The 23,316-nt window shown below is 32.9% G+C and overlaps 1 protein-coding gene and 2 pseudogenes across 2 annotated transcripts; 2 read left to right on the top strand and 1 right to left on the bottom strand.

Moving 5' to 3' along the window:
• Positions 1-5,901: 5,901 nt before the first annotated feature.
• Positions 5,902-7,989, top strand: LOC111280016 (UPF0481 protein At3g47200-like; annotated as a pseudogene). The gene is made up of 2 exons (XR_016334708.1): positions 5,902-6,186; positions 6,489-7,989. The product of XR_016334708.1 is annotated as a UPF0481 protein At3g47200-like (transcript).
• A 784-nt stretch (positions 7,990-8,773) lies between these two features.
• LOC111279568 (UPF0481 protein At3g47200-like) lies at positions 8,774-10,033 on the bottom strand. The gene has a single exon (XM_022866514.2). It carries the CDS (start codon positions 10,031-10,033, stop codon positions 8,774-8,776), a length of 1,260 nt encoding a protein of 419 aa, XP_022722249.2.
• Positions 10,034-18,272: 8,239 nt separating this feature from the next.
• LOC149511082 (UPF0481 protein At3g47200-like) lies at positions 18,273-21,815 on the top strand (annotated as a pseudogene).
• Positions 21,816-23,316: the final 1,501 nt, after the last annotated feature.

Here is a 23,316-nt window from a genome sequence, read left to right as displayed (position 1 = left end):
GAAGGGGGAGATTGTTAGAAAAATGGGGTCCAGTCCCATGTAAGTGGTTTTGGACCAAGTAAAAGCCATAGGCCTTGATCTTTTATTTTACACAGAGCCCTAGCTACTTAATAAAAAAGAGATGGGGTTGTTTTATGTGTGTGTCGAAAACCAAACAGAGAAAGAAAAAAAGTCAGGAAAAGTAGAGAGAGAAAAAAAAGAAGGGAGAGTTGGTTGAACGGAAGTCGATCCGTGATCCGATTGAGTTGAAACCTTGTCAGGAGGTTTATGATTCAGAGTTTTACATTCTGAACGATGAAGATCAGGTTTGAAGCTCTCTAAGAACAAATTCATGGTGTATTTGTTGAGTCATTTATTTGGTGAGATTTCTCTAATTGTTTCTTTAGTTGTTGATTAGCTCTAGTTTTAGCTAGAGAAGAACTTTTGTATACCTATTATTTGATAGTGAAGATTTTTTTGGTGGCTCGTGGTTTTTTCCCTCTACACTAGAGGGTTTTTCACGTAAATCTTGGTGTACTTTATTTTTCCTGCGTATTTGATTATTGATTGTTGTCTATTGATTCTGTATTGTTGTGATTATTGCTTCAGGTGCAATAAGTGGTATCAGAGCCAGCCCTATACCGTTCGATCCACGTGGAGCACCTCGAGGGAGGCAGGCAGGGTGGTCAGCCTCCGTGACGAGGGCGTCACGAGGTTGGGTGTGGGAGAATATCACGGACCTAAGAAAAAGTCCTGAATCCCACATCGAACATAATAGGAGGGTCCCTGGGGTATAAAAGGGTTCACACCATCTCCGCCTTGGGAGGCACCTTTTGTAGGATAAAACCGTGAGGTCAGAGGGGGTCAGAGCGGACAATACCTCACAAGGGTGTGAACCATGGTAGGAAGGTTGATCTGGGATGCCGGAAGGGTGAATGCCCGGGTCTCGGAGTCGCGCGGGTTCGGAGCTTGAGTCTCGACCCCTGACAAGTGGTATCAGAGCTAGGGTTATTTTGAGATATCGATACAGAAGCAATCCAAGATATAAGTAAATTCTGTTTGAGATCATTGAAGGTGATACAGGTTCCATGATAAAATTGACAGCATCGAATTATTCAATTTGGAAGCCTATGATAAAAGATCATATATACTGCAAAGATTTGTATGAGCCAGTATTGGGTGATTCGGCTAAACCAGAAGATATGAAAGATGAAAGCTGGAAGAAGCTAGGTAGAAAGACGCTGGCTACAATCAAAAAATGGGTTGATATCAGCGTGTTCCATCATGTAGCACAGGAGTCAGATGCTCACATTGTTTGAAAAAAATTGACAGCATTGTATGAGAAAAAAACAGGTATGAATAAAGTTATGCTTGTTAAAAAGCTTGCAACTTTACAGTACAGGGATGGACGATCTGTTACAAAGCACTTGAGTGATTTTTAAGATATATTTAATCGGATGACTACTATGGAGCTTAAGATGGAGATGAAATGAAGGCATTATTTCTTTTGGGTTCATTGCCAGACAGCTGAAATACTCTAGTTATGACTGTTCTTAAATCAACTCCTGATTATAAGGTAACATTGGAGATGGTAAAGGACAGTATACTTAATGAAGAAGCGAGGCAAAAAGATGTAGACCCTAGGAATCAAGCTCTGGTCACAGAGAACAGGGGTAGAAACATTGACAGAGGTCAGGACTCAAAAGGCCGTGGTAAGTCTAAACATAGATCCAAGTCTAGAGGTAAAGTGAAGTGTTTTCATTGTGGTAAGGCGGGTCATATAAAATGAAACTGTAGAATCTTAAAGCAATAGCGAAAAGATGAGAAAGGCAAGAGTTCAGATAATGGCAATGTTGCAGCAGTGAATTCAGATAGTGATTCAGTTACTTTGATTTGTACACATGGTGATTGTAATCATGTTAGTGATCCCAGCATTGAGTGGATAGTTGACACAGAAACGGCATATCATTGTGTTCCTAAGATAGAGTTGTTTACAACTTACAAAGTAGGAGACTTTGGTTGTACCAAGATGAGAAACAAGAGTGTGTCGCAGATTGTTGGGATTGGTGATATTATTGTACAAACTAGTACAGGTTGCATGTTGACTTTGAGGGATGTCAGACACATTCCAGATATGAGAATAAACTTGCTTGCTATTAATGTCCTTGATAAGGAGGGATATGAAAGTTGACAAACGAATGGACAGTGGATGCTTCTTAAAGGATCTATGGTAGTTGCAAGGGGAAAACTATGCTGCACAATGTATAAGACATGGATACAATTGAACGGTAATCAGGTAAATACCGTTGAAAATGATGCTTCAACAAACTTGTGGCACAGGAGGCTGGCACACATGAGTGAAAAAAGGTTACAGGTTTTGGCAAGGCACTCTCTCATTCCCTTGACCAAAGGTATGTTTCTCGATTCATGTGATTATTGTTTGTTTGGTAAGCATCATAAAGTTTTTTTTCGTAAAAGTTCTCATAGAAAAGAAAATAGATTGAAATTAATTTATTCTGACGTATATGGTCCAATTGAGGTTGAGTCATTAGGTGGTAGTAGATATTTTGTTACTTTTATTGATGATGCTTCACGTAAGACTTGGGTGTATATGTTGAAATATAAAAGTCAGGTACTGCAGTATTTTTAAAAATTTCATGCCATGGTTGAAAGGATGACAGGATTACCCTTGAAGTGTATTCGAACTGATAATGGTAGGGAATACACATCTAAAGGCTTTGAAGAGTATTGCTCAAAGCATAGGATCAGGCATGAGAGGACAGAACCTGGAACACCGCAGCATAATGGTATAGCTGAAAGAATGAATCGCACCATTGTGAAAAAAGTCAGATGTATGTTGAGGATGGCAAAATTACCAAAGTCATTCTGGGGTGAAGCAGTCAACACAGCTTGTTATTTACTTAACAGATCACCATCAGTTCCTTTGGGCTTTGACATTCCAGAAAGAGTGTGGACAGGGAAAAATGCTTCATACTCTCACTTGAAAGTTTTTGGGTGTAAAGCATTCATGCATGTGCCGAAAGAGCAAAGATCAAAGCTTGATAGTAAAGCTACACAGTGTGTGGTTGTAGGATATGGTGATGAGGAATTTGGCTACAGGGTATGGGATCCAGTAAAGAGAAAGATAGTTAGAAGTAGAGATGTGGTCTTTCATGAAAAAGAAACCATAGCAGACCTTGAGAAAAATGAAAAGATTACACGAGTTACTGTTGAGTGTGATATTTCAACACCGACAGGAATTTCACAGGAAAAAGCCACAGATGGTGAAAATGAGCAAGAAACAGAACTTGGGGATATGAATGAGCCAGCCACAGTTGGTGATGAGCCAGATGCTATTAGTTTTGAGCAGGGGGAGCAATCCTCTCTACCTGAGAGTGTTGAGCAGAGGGAGCTACCTTCGACATCAAGTGATGTAGAGTTTCAGCCCAGGAGATCTACTAGAGAGCGCAGGCCATCTACCAGGTATCCAAGTTCAGATTTTATTTTAGTTACTAGTGAAAGGGAGCCAGAAAGCTTTCAAGATGTGCAGGCTACTCCGGATAGAGAGCACTGGTTAAAAGCAATGAAAAAAGAGATGGAGTCATTGCGAAAGAATGGTACTTATGATCTTGTTAAACTTCCAACAAGGAAGAGGCCATTAAAGAATAAATGGGTGTTCAAGTTGAAAAAGGATGGTGACAAACTAGTGAGGTACAAAGCTCGATTGGTAGTAAAAGGTTTTTCTCAGAAACCAGGCATCGATTTTGATGAGATTTTTACTCTAGTTGTAAAAATGAGTTCTATTCAAGTGGTACTGGATTGGTAGCTAGTTTGAATCTTGAGCTTGAGCAACTTGATGTTAAAACTGTATTTTTGCATGGTGATTTGCAGGAGGACATTTATATGAATCAGCCTGAGGGTTTTGAAGTGAAAGGGAAAGAGCACTTAGTTTACAAATTGAAGAAAAGCTTGTATGGCTTGAAACAAGCTCCGCGACAGTGGTACAAGAAGTTTGATTCTTTTATGGTGAGTTATAGCTATAAAAGAACAGCAGCGGATTCTTGTGTGTATGTTAAACAATTCCCTAATGGTAACTTCATTATCCTATTATTATATATTGATGATATGTTGATTGTAGGACAAGATGCTAGTATGGTTTGCAGGTTGAAAGAACAATTGTCTAAGTCCTTTGATATGAAGGATTTAGGTCCAGCAAAGCAGATTCTTGGTATGGACATTATCCGGGATAGGAAAGCTGGAAAGCTGTGGTTGTCACAAGAAAAGTATGTTGAACGAGTGCTTGGTAGATTCAACATGCAGCATGCTAAATCAGTTAGCAGTTCATTTGCCAACCATTTTCATCTAAGTAAGAAATCTTGTCCAGTGTCTAAGGAAGAACAACTAGCTATGTTAGTATTCCTTATTCTTTTGCAGTTGGTTCTTTAATGTATCTGATAGTTTGTACAAAGCCTGACATTGCTCATGCAGTTGGTGTAGTGAGCAGATTTCTTTCTAATCCAGGGAAGGTTCACTGGGAAGCAGTGAAATGGATTTTTAGATATTTGAGGGGTACCTCAAAAATGTGCTTGACTTATGGAGTTTCACAACCAGTTCTAGAAGGGTTTACTGATGCTGACATGGCAGGCGATCTTGATGGTAGGAAATCTACTTCAGGGTATTTGTTCACTTTTGCAGGAGGAGCTGTATCTTGGCAGTCTAAGTTGCAGAAGTGTATTGCTTTGTCAACTACAGAGGCTGAGTATATTACAGCAACTGAAGCATGTAAAGAAATGCTTTGGAGGAAACGTTTTCTTCTTGAATTGGGGTTGAATCAGAAAGAGTATGTGGTATTTTGTGATAGCCAAAGTGCTTTAGATTTGAGTAAGAATACCATGTACCATGCTAGAACAAAGCACATTGATGTTAGATATCATTGGTTACGTTCAATGATTGAAGAACAACAGATGCTATTGAAGAAAGTCCATACTGATAAAAATGTGGCAGATATGTTGACTAAGATACTTCCCAGGGAAAAGCTTGAGCTTTGTAGTAACTTGACCGGAATGAGTTCCCTGGCAAAGGTAAGTTCCAAATGAAACTGCTATGGTGATGAATCTTCTCCTAATGGGGCTGGAGGGGGAGATTGTTAGGAAAATGGGGTCCAGTCCCATGTAAGTGGTTTTAGACCAAGTAAAGGCCATGGGCCTTGATCTTTTATTTTACACAGAGCCCTAGCTACTTAATAAAAAAGAGATGGGGTTGTTTTATGTGTGTGTCAAAAACCAAGCAGAGAAAGAAGAAAAGCCAGGAAAAGCAGAGAGAGAAAAAAGAGAAGGGAGAGTTGGTTGAACGGAAGTCGATCCGTGGTCCGATTGAGTTGAAACCTTGTCAGGAGGTTTATGATTCAGAGTTCTACATTCTGAACGGTGAAGATCGGGTTTGAAGCTCTTTAGGAACAAATCCATGGTGTATTTGTTGAGTCATTTATTTGGTGAGATTTCTCCAATTGTTTCTCTAGTTGTTGATTAGCTCTAGTTTTAGCTAGAGAAGAACTTTTGTATACCTATTATTTGATAGAGAAGATTTTTCTGGTGGCCCGTGGTTTTTTCCCTCTACACTGAAGGGTTTTCCACGTAAATCTTGGTGTGCTTTATTTTTCCTGCGTATTTGATTATTGATTGTTGTCTATTACTTCTGTATTGTTGTGATTATTGCTTCAGGCGCAACAAAGTTTACACAAAATTGTAGTTGGAGAACTGTATCACTTGGTAAACTATAATGCAAAACTCCACTACTTTTCAACTCTAATGCCCACCATGGCTGAAAATTCAGAAATTATGTTGGATATTGCATTAATTTATAATTTACATATTAGTCAACCACTAATTTTTCTCAGTCTTTCCCATAAAAACAAAACTAAAACAAGTTGTGGAAAGATCATGGAAAGAGAAGAGAGCATTGAAAACTTTCTAGGAAAAAAAAATACAGGCGCCCAATTTGACAAAACCGTCAACAAAGTCAACTACCATTATTTCTTCTTCCTTCTTCCTACTATTCATCTTCTGCAAATTCATCGCCTGTTTCCTATCACATTCTCTTTTCCACCAGAAATCTTTCTAGGAAATTATAACTGGATGTTTGGCACCATCTTTTCTTTTAAATCGTCCACTGGGGAATCCAAGTAATCCCATTTTCAGACTGTAACAGGTAACTAATATACAATTTTTTATATCCATTTTTATGGTCAATGAAATTTCCTGTCAATGGAGGATCTATAATATATGCTTGTATTATACAATATATACTTCAACCTTATCAAACTATGCTCAATTCTAAGTGATTTAGTTTTGTTCTCATTTTGTTGTATCCTTGAGAGCTAATGCTAGTAGATTGTACTATTAATAGTTATATTTATAGAAACTTGTACTATCTTTGAATTGCCGATTATAGTATAGTTAATACTGGAATGACAACTGATTTGGTGATGGTCCAATTGAAACTATACACAGTGAATTTAATCCTAATGGAACTGCTGCAATGGAGGATTTGAAATTTGATTATTCCAGCATGAGCATCTGGGGTGTTGGAAGAAGGGAAACAGGTGAGCCAATTTCATGCTTTGCAACTTGGTCTCAATTGCTCTTATTAATACTTGGCATCTTCTTTGGGACACAGTTTTCTGCAATTCATAGGAGAAACTGATGGCTGCAGAAAGAGATGACCCCGTTGCTATTCGTATACGAAAAAAGCTGCAGGCAATTTCCCCAATATCATCCGATTGTTGCATCTTTAAAGTACCTAATTATCTTCGCAAGGTAAATGAAAAGGCTTATGAACCTGAGGTACTTCCATTGGTCCTTACCACCGTGGTAAGGATCACTTAAAACCAATGGAAGAACACAAAATTCGGTTTCTCCAATTGCTTCTTCAAGAAAGAAGGGAGAATGATGTCACCAAATATGTTATGGTAATGAGAGAGTTAGAAGAGAGAGCTAGAAAATGCTATGCAGAACCTATAGGTCTCGACACCGATGATTTCGTTGAAATGATGCTTCTTGATGGTTGCCTTATTATTCAGCTAATGCGCAAGTTTGCTAAGACCACATTGATGGATGATCCTGTTTTTAAGATAGGTGGTTTCCATGGTATCTTGTACCGTGATTTGTTATTGGTAGAAAATCAACTTCCCCTCTTTGTTCTTTGGGAGTTGTTTCATATGATTGAGATTCCTAATCCAGATATATTGATATACATTACCATAAATTTCTTCAATATTATCTTACCAGGTAAAGGGTGTATTCGAATGACTTAAAATCAATCATGGAGATCAAGCATCTGCTAGGCCTGATAATTGACTGCTGGCAACCCCCTGCATTTGAAATCGAGGCCTATAGGAAAAAGACTAAAAAGATAGAGTGGAGCTTCATGCATTGTGCGACAGAACTCCAGGAGGCTGGCATCAGGTTCAAAAAGGCTGACGGAAACAACATTTTCGATGTAAAGTTCGAAAATGGGACTGTCAAGATACCAACCTTGGAAATTGATGACCATACAGAATGTTTCCTCCGGATCTGATTGCCTTCGAGCAGTTTTTCCCTGGAAGAAGTTTAAATCATGTCACTGATTATATGAACTTCATGGACTGCCTGATCAACTCTCCAAAAGATGTGGAATTGCTTCGTCAGCGAGGGATTATTAATAACTGGTTAGGCAATGATGAAGTGATTGCCACCATGTTTAATATGCTTGGTGACTCTGTAAGCATATCCCGTTATTCCTTTTACTCTGAAGTTTTCAACAATGTCAACATTTATTGCAGTAGACGCTGGAACAAATGGATTGCCAACTTGAAGCATAACTATTTTAACAGTCCTTGGGCACTTGTTTCCATTCTTGTCGCTGTTGTCCTCCTTCTACTTACTATGGTGAAAACTGTATTTTCAGTTCTCTCTTATGTTAAGTAACTGCCAACTCTTACTTGTATTCAGGATTTGCTTTGTTGAGGGGAAAACGATCTCACTTATAATAGCTTTTAGAATTCATCTGGCATATACATATCTTCACAAAATTTTCTAAAGATTATAGTTCATTCTGCCTGCTTGCAAAATAGTTTTTCTTTTATTGGTTTAATTGTTCTGTTTCTTTTTCTTTTTGAATTATTAATTATCTTACAATAAATCATTTATTATAATCTCTATTAAGGTCACAATTTATTTCAAAATGTTAAATCAAATAGCAATTTTCAATTCTTAAAAAGAATAGAAATGAAATGAAATTCAAAATTTATATCCATAAATTGTTAAATTGAAAAGAATTTTGAATAAAATATTAATTCAAATTTCAAACAGGGGCACGTGTTTAAATAGTGGTGAGAAAACTACATACGATCAAAAATATAATGGATATACTAAACCATAAATTTGATGGACAAATCATAAATCAAACGCAATGCAATAGATTTTCTAATTTCGCATCTTGGAAATGTTAAATTTTTGTGCTAGTGGTGATAAACTCTGAAGCATCGCTGAAATATAACTTACAACTAATAGAATACTTAGATAATTCATTACTTTTCAGAGAAAAAAAATAAAACATAAAGTAGAACAAAATATTTTCAATAATTCTATTTCACTCTTAAACTAATTTTACACAAAAGATAAGTGGTACTAACTTGTAATAATAAGTTCACATCACTCACAGCAAATAATTCTATTTCAAAAATTATTTTCAATAATTCACATATAATATATATATATATAGAATACATAATAAAAGAGAGTATATTTTCTTACTTTTAAAGTGCAATTCCAGAAAATATGGCTTGCATGAGGGTAAGTAGAAGGGTGACAGCCGCAGCAACAACGGAAATAAGTGCCCAAGGATTGCGGAAATAGTTATGATTTAAGTAGGCAAGCCATTTGTTCCAGCGTCTTCTACAATATGCGTTCACCTTGTCAGATACTTCACCGTAGTAGTAGGTTGAGGAGGAGTAGAATACTGAGTCAGTAAGCCTATTAAACATGGTGTCAACTGCTTCGTCATCATCTAAAAAGTTGTCAACGATTCCACAGCATGCGAGTAATTCCACATCTTTTGCAGAGTTAATAAAACAGTCCATGAATACGGTATAATCCGTGATATGACTTATACCTCCGCACGGGAAAAGCTGCTCCAAGGCAATGAGATTTCGAAGCAAACAGTTTGCGTCGTCTTCGATTTTCAAGGTTGGGATTTTCAGAGTCCCTTTTTCAAACTTAATATCAAACAAGCTCTTTCCCTCCACCTTTTGGAACTTGATTCCAGCCTCTTTGAGTTCCGTGGCACAACGTGTGAGGCTGGTATCCGTTTCTTTCGCATTTCGATAGGCCGAAATTTCTATAGGCGAAGGACGCCAGTATTCATGTATCAAGTCCAGTAGATGTCTGATTTCATTGATCGACTTTACACCATCTTCAAAAAACCTTGAATCTGGTAATGTGTACTTCAAGAATTCCAGAATCATTCTAGTGAAATCTTCCTTATCGGAAATCCCAATTATACCAAGTAACTCCAATACAACAAAGAAGGGAATTTGATTTTCAAATAATAACAAATCACGGCGTAAGAAGTAAATCAAACCGGTCGCCTCAAAAATGGGGTCATTGTCCACCCTCAATGAAATGTCAAAATACATCAGAATTAGCTGAACAATAAAGCAACCATCAAGGAGCATCATTTTAACGAAATCTTCTGAGTGAAGATCTACAGGGTCTACATAGTAATTGCGAGCTCTTGTCTCTAATTCTCTCATTGCCTCAACATATTTTGGGCCATCATTGATCTCCTTTCTTTCTTCAAGTAGCTTTTGAAGATACCGAAGCTTATGCTCTTCCATTGCTTTCAAGTGAACCTTATCGCGGTGGTAAGGTCCGATTGCAAGTTGCAGTGGTTCATAGGCCTCCTCATCTACCTTACGAAGAAAATTAGGCACTTTGCAAATGCAACTTTCAGGTTGTATTGGCGATAATTTTGCAATCATTTGAAATATGTTAATTAAAACAGGATCGTCTGCCATCACTTTCTCCTGCGAAGTGCACCGAACCAGGTTAATTATTAGTACAAATAGAAATGCCAAACTTTCAAAAGTAAGCCTATCACATATGGACTAATATGACCCAAACGAAGAAAAAGCTACCACTTTAAGAAAAGATATTATGGAATTTCCATTATTTCATGTTTGCATATATCATTTTCATACTATCATTTTCTTAATTAATTTGCAAAAAATGCAAAAAATGAGACTTACTTGCTCTTCTGAAAAGAGGATGAATTACTTGGTTTCTCTGAAATTGATAAAAAAATTTTGGTGGCAATAATAATTTACTAGAAGTGATGACTTGATACAATTTTTGTTTCTCTCTTTGTTTTGTTGCTAGTAGCAGGCCAAGGAAGCAATAATAATTGACTTGAGCGACGACTTGGTATAATGATTTTGGGCACTTAATTTATAGACAGAGCTTGTATGCTATCCATCACTACAGTTTGAAAATCCATTACCCTTGACGTCATTCTAGTGGCGCAACCAAAGCTCTTGTTTATTGTATCATCAATTCATCAAATTGTAAGGAATTTAATTATTGACATTGATGTCTCACCAATGCTTTTGCTCATGGCATCATCAATTCATCCACTTGTGGGGAATTTAATTATTGACATTATTTGACTATATGATATTTTTTAGATTTAAAAACAGATTGAATGTTAAAAATAAGAGAACATAAGTGGTCAAAATTTAATCATCCGTTAAGATACACCGTCAAACTAGTTATTGAATAATTATAATCTTGAGTCCTAATTATTTTTAGCTTAAAATTGCTTATAAAATTAAATTTGTAAGCACGTCCTAATACGTAGCAAATAAGAAAAACAAAAATTAGTTCAATTAACTTAGAATTATAATTCAGTTGCACTTAACTATAACTAATAAAAGATTATTTAGTTACCAACAAATAAAAATAGTCATTGTCTCAATATAATAATTAATCAAGTTCATTTATTTGTTTAGAACCAAAAAAAGATTTTTTTTTAGAATGAAATAATTTTACTCCATTAATTTTGGTGCATTATTATAATAATTTGTTAATATTGAAATATAAAGATATTTAGGTGGGATAATATCCAAATGGCGTCAAGCTATTAAACGTACCGGTGCAATGAAAATGCTCCCACTGCGCTCTTAAATGGAGTCCTAGTCGTCTTGATATTTAGGAATAGTATTCATTAATGGATAAAGTGACTGCTATATATATACTGAATGAAGCTATAGCCCAAAAATTAGTTCGTTGCATTGACCCTCTCACGATCCTTGATCAAGTCAATTGTACAGATGGATGTATAAAAGCTTTGAATGACGCGATAATGAGAACAAACGGTTGGTTGTTAGGATGGGAATGAACAAAGATTGTTATAAGCATAGCTTTGTGCTAATCAGTGGATAAAAACTTACTTTTTACTACAACTAAAATTACACGACCAGAATTAAAGTTGAATTTGCAAATCATATATATAAATAAATATATATTTATATATTACAACATATAAGATTATTGGATAAAATTTTATTTACGTATAATTTTGTGTAAAAATTGTTTTGATAACACGTAAGATAATTTTAAATATGCAATCAAATAATCATTCCTTCCATTATTTACCAAATAATTTTATTACATTTACGTATACTTTTATGTGTAAAAACTATTTTGACAACATGTAGGATAGTTTTAATATGCAGCCAAATAAGCATTAATTATTTCCATTATTTACCAAATAATTTTATTAAATCAATTATTCAATCTTCAAAATTTTAAAATTTAAGTTTATGTAAATCTTTCAATCTATATATAAACTTTATCCTAATTTAAATCATACAAAAAAAATATATTAACTCACTCTTATCGCTAATACATTAAATTCAAAATTCAAATACTAACTTTTATATTTTTTGGTTAAATCATTGTGGTCTTAATAACTTTTTGACTTTTTTTTTTCAATATAATACTTTAACTATTTGGATTAATTATCTGTCTCAATTTAGGAAAAAGCAGCAAGCAATAATCAATTATTTTCAAATCACTCTTAAACTAATATTACATAAAAGATAGGTGGTACTAAATTGTAATAATAAGTTCATATCACTCACAGCAAATAATTGTATTTTAAAAAGTATTTTCAATAATTTTTATATAATATATAATACAAAATAAAAGAGAGTATATTTTCTCACTTTTAAAGAGCAATTCCAGAAAATATGATTTGCATGAGGGTAAGTAGAAGGATGACTGCAGAAGCAAGAACGGAAATAAGTGCCGAAGGATTGTTGAAATAGTTATCATTCAAGTTGGCAAGCCATTTGCTTCAGCGTCTTCTGCAATATGCCTTCAATTTGTAAGATACTTCACTGTAGTAGTAGGTTGAGGAGTAGTAAAAGCAGTAGGTTGAGGAGGAGTAGAATACTAAGTCAGTAAACCTTTTAAACGTGGTAACAGCTGCTTAGTCATCATCTAAACAGTTATCAACAATTCCAAAGTGTGTGAGTATTTCCACATCTTTTGCAGAGTTAATAAGACAGTCCATGAATACGGTGTAATCCGTGATATGATTTATATATCCGCACGGGAGAAGTGCTCCATGGCAATGAGATTTCGAAGCAAATAGTTTGTGTGGTCTTCGATTTTCAAGGTTGGGATTTTTAGAGTCCCTTTTTCATACTTAATATCAAACAAGCTCTCTCCCTTCACATTTTTGAACTTGATTCCAGCCCCATGGAGTTCCATGGCACAACGTCTGCGACTGAAATATATTCTTTCTATATTTGGATGGGCCTTAATTTCCATAGGTGAAGGACACCAGTATTCATGTATCAAGTCCAGTAGATGTCTGATTTCACTGATCGACTTTACACCATCTTCAAAAAACCTTAAATCTGGTAATGTGTACTTCAAGAATATCAAAATCTTTCTAGTGAAATATTCCTCATCGGAAATCCCAATCATCCCAAGTAACTCCAATACAACAAAGAAGGGAATTTGATTTTCAAGCAATAACAAATCACAGAGTAAGGTGTAAACCAAACCAGTCACCTTAAAAATGGGGTCATTGTCCACCCTCAACGAAATGTTAAATGCATCCGAATTAGTTGAACAATAAAGCAACCATCGAGGAGCATCATTTTAACGAATCATATTATTCAAGATTTCCAAGGTCTGTATAGCAATTGCGAGCTCTTGTCTCTAATTCTCTCATTGCCCTAACATAGTTTAAGATATCATTGATCTCCTTTCTTTCGTCAGGTAGCTTTTGAAGATACCGAAACTTATGCTCTTCCATTATTTCTAAGTGAACCTTACCGATTGCAAGTTGCCGTGGTTCATAGACCTCCTCATCTACCTTGCGAAGATAATTAGGCACTTTCCAAATGCAACATTCAGGTTGTTATGGGGATACTCTTGCAATCATTTCAGTTAAGTTAATCGAAATAAGGTCGTCCGCCATCACTTTCTTCTGCGAATTGCAGCAAACCAGGTTGATTATTATTACAAATAGAAATGCCATACTTTCAAAAGTAAGCCTACCACAGATGAATTAATGTGACCCAAACAGAGAAAAGCTACCACTAAAGGAAGGATTTTACGAAATTTCCATTATTCCATGTTTACAAATACCATTTTCATACAGTCATTTTCATAATTTATTTGCGAAAAATGCATGACATGAGACTTATCATTTTCTTAATTAATTTCCAAAAAATGCATGGCATGAGATTGTACATCTGAAAAGGGGTTGAATTACTTGGTTTCTCTGAAATTGATAAAAAATTTCGGTTTCATACTATCATTTTCTTAATTTATTTGCGAAAAAAGCATGACATGAGACTTATCATTTTCTTAATTAATTTGCGAAAAATGCATGACATGAGACTTGTTTATCTGAAAAGGGGTTGAATTACTTGGTTTCTATGAAATTGATAAAAAATGTCGGTGGTAATGGTGATTGACTTGGGCGACGACTTGGTACAATTTTTCTTTTCTCTCTTTATTTAGTTGCTACTAGTGGGCCAAGGTGCCAATAATTTATAATTGACATGAGCAATGACTTGTTACAATTTTTGTTTCTCTCTTAATTAATTAGATCTAATAATTTATATATTTATATTACGTAAAACATTAATAATTTATATATTCTCATTGTATTTTATATAAAAATTATGTGTCAATAAAAAAATATAAAATATATGTTTTTTATTTTGTTAAACCCATATATTATTTTTATTAAATTTTAAACAATTTCACCCTTATATTATTTTTCATATTATTTTCGTACCGTATTACCATATTGTATTTTTGGTTTCCAGTTTAACTCATAATGCAAGTCGAACTTTTTATTGTTTTGGTGTTTGATGTGGATATCAAAGGTTATAAGGGTAAAATAATCTTTCCATTAGAAGAAGATATTTTTAGGAGAACTTTTAGATAAACCTTAATAATTTCTTTTTACACCCAAAATTTTTTTATTACAAAATTGACCTTAAAATAAAACTATTTAAATGCATTATTAAATTACTTTTTAGCCCTCTATACATCATTTTCTCCTTCTTTGCTTCTCTTCCTCTCTTTTTAGTCTTCTTTTTCTTCCTTCTTTCGTGCCTTTTTCAATCACAAACCTTAAATCTTTAAAATTACATAACTTATCTTGTAAATTGTCAAAATAGTAAGTCAAATTTGAAAAATTTCCAGTGAAGATGAAGAGTGCCAAACAAACAATGAGGTAAGTCATTTAAACGTCGATTTCAACTAAAAATTTGCACATTCTAAAAATAAAGCTTTTAGTTATGCATTTCTAGAAGATTTTAAACGTTTTGAAATTTACATTTCACAAACTTTTAAAAGGTTTCGGATTTGCATTTTTGAAAGTTTTTAAAAGTTTCAAAAAATGCAAATATGGAATTAATGATTTGATCAAATATTTTAACAAAAAATACTAAATCTAAAAATTTAACCAAGATCTAACAAAATCAAAGACATATTGACTCTAAATTGAAGTTTGGTGACTTGATTTATTCCAAAAGTTAGTGATTTGGAGGTTGATTTTTAGGATTTGAAAGAGATAATAGTGTAAGAGAGGAAAATGGGTGTGAAATGGTAAGAGGTTAGGGGGTGAGAGGTAAGGGCTATTTAGGAAAGTTTGTAGTTAGGTGATATTGGTGTGTTGAGTAAAAATTGGGCTTGGAGTTTTTAATGTTGGGTGTAGAGAGAAATGGGGCGTAAAGAGGAAAATATGGGATGTAAATAGAATTACCCAATTTTTAAGGCCTTAGGGTATTTTAGTTGTTCTGGTTAAAGGGTATTTTGGTCATTTAACCTATCTAATGTGGTAGATCATTATGGAAAAAACTTCCTCAAAATTTTTGGATCTGACAGCTGACATGGATAATCCATTCATCCCATGCTCATCTTACCTACCTCGAACGACATGCTACTCTGTGAGTGCTAAATAATGTTAGGCCACTTCAACCATGACCTCTGGCACATTGGGGAGAGGTTTGCCACCTTGACACAACTCAACCAACTTTTATTCTCTCATTTTTATTTTAGCTTTTGCGATTGCACTCCTTTCTTCCTTCTTATCCTTTTCAATGATTTGAATGTTGGAACAGAAACACTTAAACTACTTTCAACCTTGACATCTGACTTCGTTCTTAAATATTTTATTTTTCATTGTTTATACTTATGTTTATTTTATTAAAATTTTCTTAAACAAATTGAGATCAATTGAGCTTTAAACTAAATAAAGAAAGGTCACTTCTTCCATCTTGTAAATCTTATCATTTTCATCCTAAATTAAATTAGAGAAGACAACGAAGTCAACACCACATTGATATAGGGGGCCATGCCCCCCCCCCCCCCAACATTTTCTGAAACTTTTATTTAGATATGTTGTAAATCTATTAAGTATCCCTCTAAAACATACAAATGGCCCCTCTAGAAAATAAAATATGTTTTTAATGATTATAAAAATTTAAATTTTAAGATAAAAACTTCAATTTTTAAATCCAATCAATTTGCAAAAATATTATTATCTAATAGTTTAGTTATCATTAAAATAACTAAAAAAATGGTGTTATTAAATATGACCCATATTAAAAAGTCAAAACTCTAAAAGAAACCTTAGCAAAAAATTATAAGTTTTTTAAATTTAAATTTGAGAAAATTATCAATATTTATGATAAAAATGTGCAAATTTTGATGTATGCATATAAACAGTGTGTGAAAACTACATATATATATTTATATATATATTACTTTTGTAATAATAAGGCTAAAGGGTCAAAAAACACTCCTAAACTATAATTAAAAAAAATCATTTAAGCAATTAATATTTATATTGCAGTTAGTCAAGCCCTTAATCTTACATTTTAACTCAATCAAACTCTTAATTAAATGAAATTTAGTCACATTGCAAAATTGAATCAATCAATCTCCAAACTATATTCAATTGAACCCTTAGAGAGATCTTAGAGAGAAAAAGAAAAGAAAAAGAAGAAAAGTTTGCTTTTTTAATTTTAACATATATTAATTGCATCACGTGACAAATTTTCATTTATTTTATTGATATAACATGAAATTTTATCTTTGTTGACAAAAAATATTTACGTTGTTAGCTTTTTTGTCCAAATAAAAACTTAATTAGATGCAAATAAATATTAGAGGAGTTGATCGATTGCAATAAAAAGAAAAAAAGAGCTTAGGTGATTTTTTTAATTATAGTTCAAGGGATTTTTTTTATCCTTTAGCTTAAAAATAAAAATTCATATTGTTTTATATAATGAAATAAATTATTAAATTTTATTTTTCTTTAAATTATTTTTTATATATTATTAATTTAAACTTTATGTATTAGATATACGTTAAAAAAATTAGTTAAACATTTATTTAATTGATATAATCGTATAAAAATATCTTAACTTCACTTTATTATCGTTTTATACTTTAAATAAATACTATTGTACAAAATATTACTCAAAATTTAAAATAATTAATTAATATAATTGAACTTTTGTTCATCTTAATTTGAATTTTTAATGTATGTTGTTTATGATTACATGTATGAAATGTTATATTTTTATAACTTTTGATAAAATAATAACTTATTCTATGCTAAATAAAATGTTTTACGTTACGGATTTGATTATAGTTTGACTCTCTAGCTTAAAATCCTATCTCTACCATTGGAAGTCAATAAAGAATTAAGATAAATTGCCTATAACCTAGAAAAGAATTATGAGATTGCAAAAAATTTACTATAATTATATGATCTTAACTTCTATCCAGTTTAAGTGCAAGAATGAAGCACTGTAAACTAAATATAGTCATTATGCCTTTTAGCTCTTGAAAGTGCATGAAGCACTACGAACTAAATATAGTCATTGTGCCTTTTAATTCTTGAAAGTGCATGAATCTCTAAAGTGCAGTTTACCTGTTTAGTAATATTTAGCCTCCTTCTAAAAATGTTTTCGTTTTTCCAATGCAATCTCAGTATTAAACAAGATGCAAAATTTAAGTTTTGTGGTCAAAAAGCTTGGTTTTACAGACACAACGCCAAAGCTTTTAGAAGTGTGTTGAGGTTAAAAAGCACTTCGAAAAAGTAAAATTATTTTTTATTCTTATAATTTTAAAATTTTATTATGTTATACATATTTTTTGGATATTTTAATACATAAACAATATTTTTTTACAGTAATATTAAATGCTAAAAAATTTTTAGATTACATTTTTAATCACATTTTAAACATACTTTTCAAATCGAGTTTTTTAAAACCATAACAACAATATTAAACTAAACCAAACTACTTTGATTGAACTATCGCAATTGCAAATGGAGGAGATGATAGAGCAAGGAAGGCAACTGATTTCAAAATGGTATATACATATCTTCACAAATTTTTTTTTTTTTATATATAGTTCATTCTGCCAGCTTGCAAAATGGAAATATCTTGCACTGTGTGGTCCAAAATCTTTTGTACCCAAAAAAGGACCAAGTCGTTTTCAGAGTGACCAGGTTAATTACATTATTAGTTGTTTTGTAATTATCATTCCACTACTAACCATCCGGTAGCAGCCAATCATATTTGTTGAAAATTCATTGCTTTGATACAGGAAATTTGAGCTAGGAGATCCATAACTTCCATTTCTTATACAAATTTTTTGTAGCTATTTGCAACTTCCAACAAAGAAACCAAGTGAAACACGTTTGCAGCCATGGCACGGCACTCTGAACAAGTATCTCGTATCTTTAAATCTAAAATTACAACTGATCATGCCTGTCTCATTAATGTAGTTTTTTTCTGTTAAACCGCAATATTTTAAAATTCAGAAAATCAAAGATGGTAAGTGAGCTGAAATTCTCAGATGGGTTGAATTGATCTTCACTTCATCTTTTAGCCAAAGAGCCGAGCAAAGTATTGGATCATTTCATTTACAAATTGTTAGAATTTTCAACAATACACTTTGTTATTTAAATATTTTGTTAGATGATTTTATTTAGTTAATTTGTTTCAAATATAAAAAATTAAGAGTTTGAAATATAATTTAATTTAAATGTTTTTATTAATTGGTTAATAAAAAAATTAACTGAAATAAATTCTATAAGTTAAATTTTCGAAACTAAAAAATCAGTTAGGCTAACAAAAATAACATAGCATAATTTAATTAATTTAATTTTAAAAAATTTGATTCCTGATTAATTAAATTGAACCAGCTGAATAAATACTAATAATTTAAATATTTCTGATCGTTAACAGTAATTTAATTTATGAGAATAGAGAGGAGAAAAAGAAGAGGATTTTTAAACCAAAATACAAAAGTGACAAATAACTAATATTTTAATTTAGGTATGCTGTGACGTATTGTATTTGTAACATAGTTGTTGGGGAGATAAACTAAACTTGAAGCCCATAAGAGCACACCAGAGAACCCATACATATATATTAGATACCACTTGAGCCCAAAAGCTTAAGTTATTAAGTTTTTGGGTCCTTCATGCATATATAGCATATCTCATTTAGATTTTCTAATGATGTGAGATCTTTTTACTCACATGTGAACCATATTTCAACAATCTCTCTTGTTCACTTGTGAGTAAGTACTTATCAACACCTTCTTTGGACAATCTCTCCCGTTCACTTGTGAGTTATGATCCAGTCCCACCTCAACTCCCCCGTGCGAGTTACCATCATACTTACGTGGATCATTAACCATTAGGATTGGAGAGCAGGCGCTAATATTGCGGATTGATGCATTTTGGTTAAAAGACCCGAAGTGGCAAAGCCTTGGGTAAAAATAACACTTGGTCTGATTATTGTGCTTAAATCATTTTTACGCTTTTTAAAATAGGAAACCATATGAATAAGGGAGAAACCCCATGAAAGAAAGATTAATGATTCATATAAATCACTTAATGGGAAATGTCCTAAATAAATCCAACAAGTGACTAATAATCCTGTTATACAAAAAAAGGTAACTATCATGCCCTTTTCTAATGAATCATATAGTCCTACGACTTCATCGACTAATAAGAATAAGGTTAAAAAATGAATTGTAATTACAATTGAAATGACCGAAAAGGATATATGAGTTAATATATGCTCTAAAGTTGAAAAAATCATAAGAATTATGAGTAAGTACTTATCAACACTTTCTTTGGGCCAAGCAACATCACATCTCTAGTGCGCTTTGTGGGCCAAGGCATAGCACTGAACCTGGGTGCCTAGATTATCTTAGTGCTCCCTCAAGCTTACACTTCAGGTTGACTCAACACATCGCCCACTTGGGTGTTTCACTTTTTGTATATTATCATATACTCACTGCATTCAAGTTGAATCTTTTAATACCGACGTTCGAGCATATGGAGTTGATGGACGCAGCAAGCTTACACTTCAGGTTGACTCAACACATCGCCCACTTAGATGTTTCACTTTCTGCATATTATCATATACTCACTGCATTCAAGTCGAATCTTTTAATACCGACGTTCGAGCATATGGAGTTGATTGACACGGCCAACCTCCGATCTGCCAACAATTTCTCCCCCCCCCCCCCAACAACACTATTGAGACTTGAACCCGTGACTTCTCGAATCCGTCGTAATCTTTTTGGCTCTGATACCATTTGTTAGGGAGATAAACCAGACTTGAAGCCCATAGGAGCACACCAGAGAACCCATACATACATATTGGACACCACTTGAGCCCAAAAGCTTAAGCTATTAAGTTATTGGGTCCTTCATGCATATATAGGATATCTCATTCAGATTTTCTAATGATGTGGGATTCTTTTACTCACATGTGAACCATGTCCCAACAATAGTTTTATACAATTTACAGGCGGAACTACTGGAATACCCTGTTTCCATTGACATAGACCAAATGCTTGAGAGTTTATCAGAAAAATCATCTAAGCCTTGCATTTCCAAAGTACCTAATTATCTTCGTTGGGCAAACAAGAAGGCGTATGAACCACAGGTAATTTCAATCGGTCCGTATCATCGGGGTAAGAATCACTTAGTAGCATTGGAAGAGCAAAAGATTCTCCTTCTTCAAAACCTTCGTGAAGAAATTGAAGAAAGAGGAGAGAATGGTGTTTCAGTATGTGATGAAAATGAGAGAATTAGAAGATCGAGCTCGCAAATGCTATGCAGAACTTGTGAGTGATCTTGACTCAGATGGTTTCGTTAAAATGTTGCTCCTTGATGGTGTCTTTATTGTCCAGATAATTCGCTTGCATTTAAACAAGTTTCCAGAAAATTTGCTGGATGTGGTAGGTTGTTACAGCAATGGTTTTTATCTTGCTTTACTTTATGACATGTTATTAGTCGAAAATCAACTTCCCTTCTTTGTCCTTTGGGAGTTATTTTGTATGATTGAGAGGAGTAGGGCTGATCAAGATATGATCTTCATGGAAGCAATTTTCAAGATGTTGGTCGATATAGTACCTGGCAAAGCGCGACCGAAAGACGAACTGAAGTCCTTGACATTAGCAGATATCAAAATTTTACTCGACTTCACGTATTACTGTTGCTTTCATCCTTCAACTTCCGAAGTAGAGGCCCGTAAAAATAACTCCAAAGACGGTAATTCAACTTCAGAAATGAAGGACCGTGAAGAGATCCCTAGAGATCGCTATTGTTTTAGATCATATATCAAGCATTTACCCAACTTAAGTTTTCCTTCAACTTCACAAGAAAAGAATGAATTGAAATTTACACGTTGTGCCACAGAGATCAAAGAGGCTGCAATCAAATTCAAATTGGTCAATGGAAATACCATGTTCGATATATGGTTTGAAAATGGGACTCTACATATCCCTGAAACTATAATAGAAGACAATATGGAACCTTTCCTCTGAAATATCATTGCCTATGAGCAGCTGTTCCCAGTAGACAGATATCCCAAGCATGCCACCGATTATATGTTTTTCATGGACAACCTTATTGACTCTCCAAAGGATGTGGAAATACTTTGCCAACATGGAATTATTAAGAACATGTTAGGTGATGACAAAGCAGTTGCCATCCTGATTAATGGTCTAAGTTTCGGAGTCATCTTCTCCCTCTGCTTCTATTACACTGAAGCATTCAACAAGGTAAACAAGCATTGCAGTAGACTTTGGAACAGCTGGATGGCGAACTTGAAGCACAACTATTTTAACAGTTCATGGGCACCCATTTCCTTTCTGGCGGCTAATCTGATCCTTCTACTTACACTGCTGCAAACTGTAATTTCAGTTCTCTCTTATGCTCAATGAATTCCCACTCTGTAATGTGTTCTCTTATTATTAATATCCCAACAATGGAGTACCTACCCCAAGTGGAAACTCGGAGCCTTTAAAGGAACAAGCTTTGGTGACGGAGACATGGGTTTAATAAATTAATAATATCATCGATTTTAAATCAATTAGGTTTTTTTTTGTTTCTGCTTTACACAATTAATTCTTATTTTTCATAAAAATATTTAAATAATATAATCTATCTATCATCTATCTATCTATCTATCTATCTATCTATCTCCAAAAATGCTAAAAGTGAATGACATAAATACTTCTATGAATTTTTATAAATTAATAAATTTATCCTTAAATATATAATTTTTATGAAGTTATTTAAGTTTAATTTAGATCAACTAAAATTAAATATTGAGTCCATGTGAAATTAAAATTTTAAAATTTTAATTCCAAAAGTATTAAAAGTGATTGATTAAAATATTCTTAGTAAATTTTTTTAAAATGTTAAAAGTGATTTTTTAAAATCTCATTAGTAAGTTTTATAAATTTTAATTTAAATGAATATTATAATTGGACTCATAGTATGGCACAAAATATTTATTTTCACATTAAATAAAAATACAAATGGAACGAAGTCAAAACTTATTAATTTATATAAGAACAAGACAATTATATATAATTTGTTTCTTTAGTTGTTGTAAAAATAATTGAATATGTAGTTTCTATTGATAAATAAATTTATTAAAGATAATCATAATTAAGTCATTGAAACATATTTTTTTCTATGTTCCGCCTTTCAATTTTTTTTTGTTTTAATTGATTTGCTAACTATATATGTATGTTAGTGATTTTATTGTTTGTATGTTTTTGTGAGTTGATCATTTGATCATTGATAGCATAATTAAATTCTTTTAATCTATTGAAATTATTTTTTAATATATATCATTCTTACAGTTTAATTTAATCTCTATAATTAATTTTTTTATAATTTTATAATTGTTATTCTTATGAACAAAAACTAATATCAAATCAAATGAAAATCAATTGCTCACCCCTCACCAACAAGTAGCACTATGTGATTAATTGAACAACTTAATTGGACTTTTTATTTGTAGAATTAGATAATTTATGAGGTGGTGAAACTACTAGTAACTTAGGATTAGATCCTATCAAATTGCCATAAGAATTGTTCACTTTGACTGAAGCAATAATTGATTTAATTTTCTCTCAACTTTTATCTTAATATGCATAAATATGATTAATTTATATCTCAAAATTATTTAATCTATGTCAATTATATTAAGCTTACTTTTTCGTCATCTACGTGGTTGAACAACCTAATATAAATTATTTTAAATAGAGAATTATCAATGAAGTAAAATGAATTGTTTTTAATGAATTTGTTCAAGGTGTGACAATATTCATTGGAATCATCTTTGAATGTGTTTATGTCAAAATTACACTTATTCATGAAAATTTATCTTCTTAATGCTAAAAATGAAATTATTATAAATTATAAGTGCTA

This window comes from Durio zibethinus, chromosome 27 (genome assembly GCF_047325235.1).
Source record: "Durio zibethinus cultivar Kanyao isolate XHJ-2024 chromosome 27, ASM4732523v1, whole genome shotgun sequence".
Taxonomy (NCBI): domain Eukaryota; kingdom Viridiplantae; phylum Streptophyta; class Magnoliopsida; order Malvales; family Malvaceae; genus Durio; species Durio zibethinus.
Note: the sequence above shows the minus strand (reverse complement) of the source record. Positions and strands in the feature narration are given on the sequence as shown.

Coding starts and splice junctions, on each gene's coding strand:
- LOC111279568 (XM_022866514.2), bottom strand. CDS start 10,033: ATGGCAGACGATCCTGTTTTAATTAACATATTTCAAATGATTGCAAAA.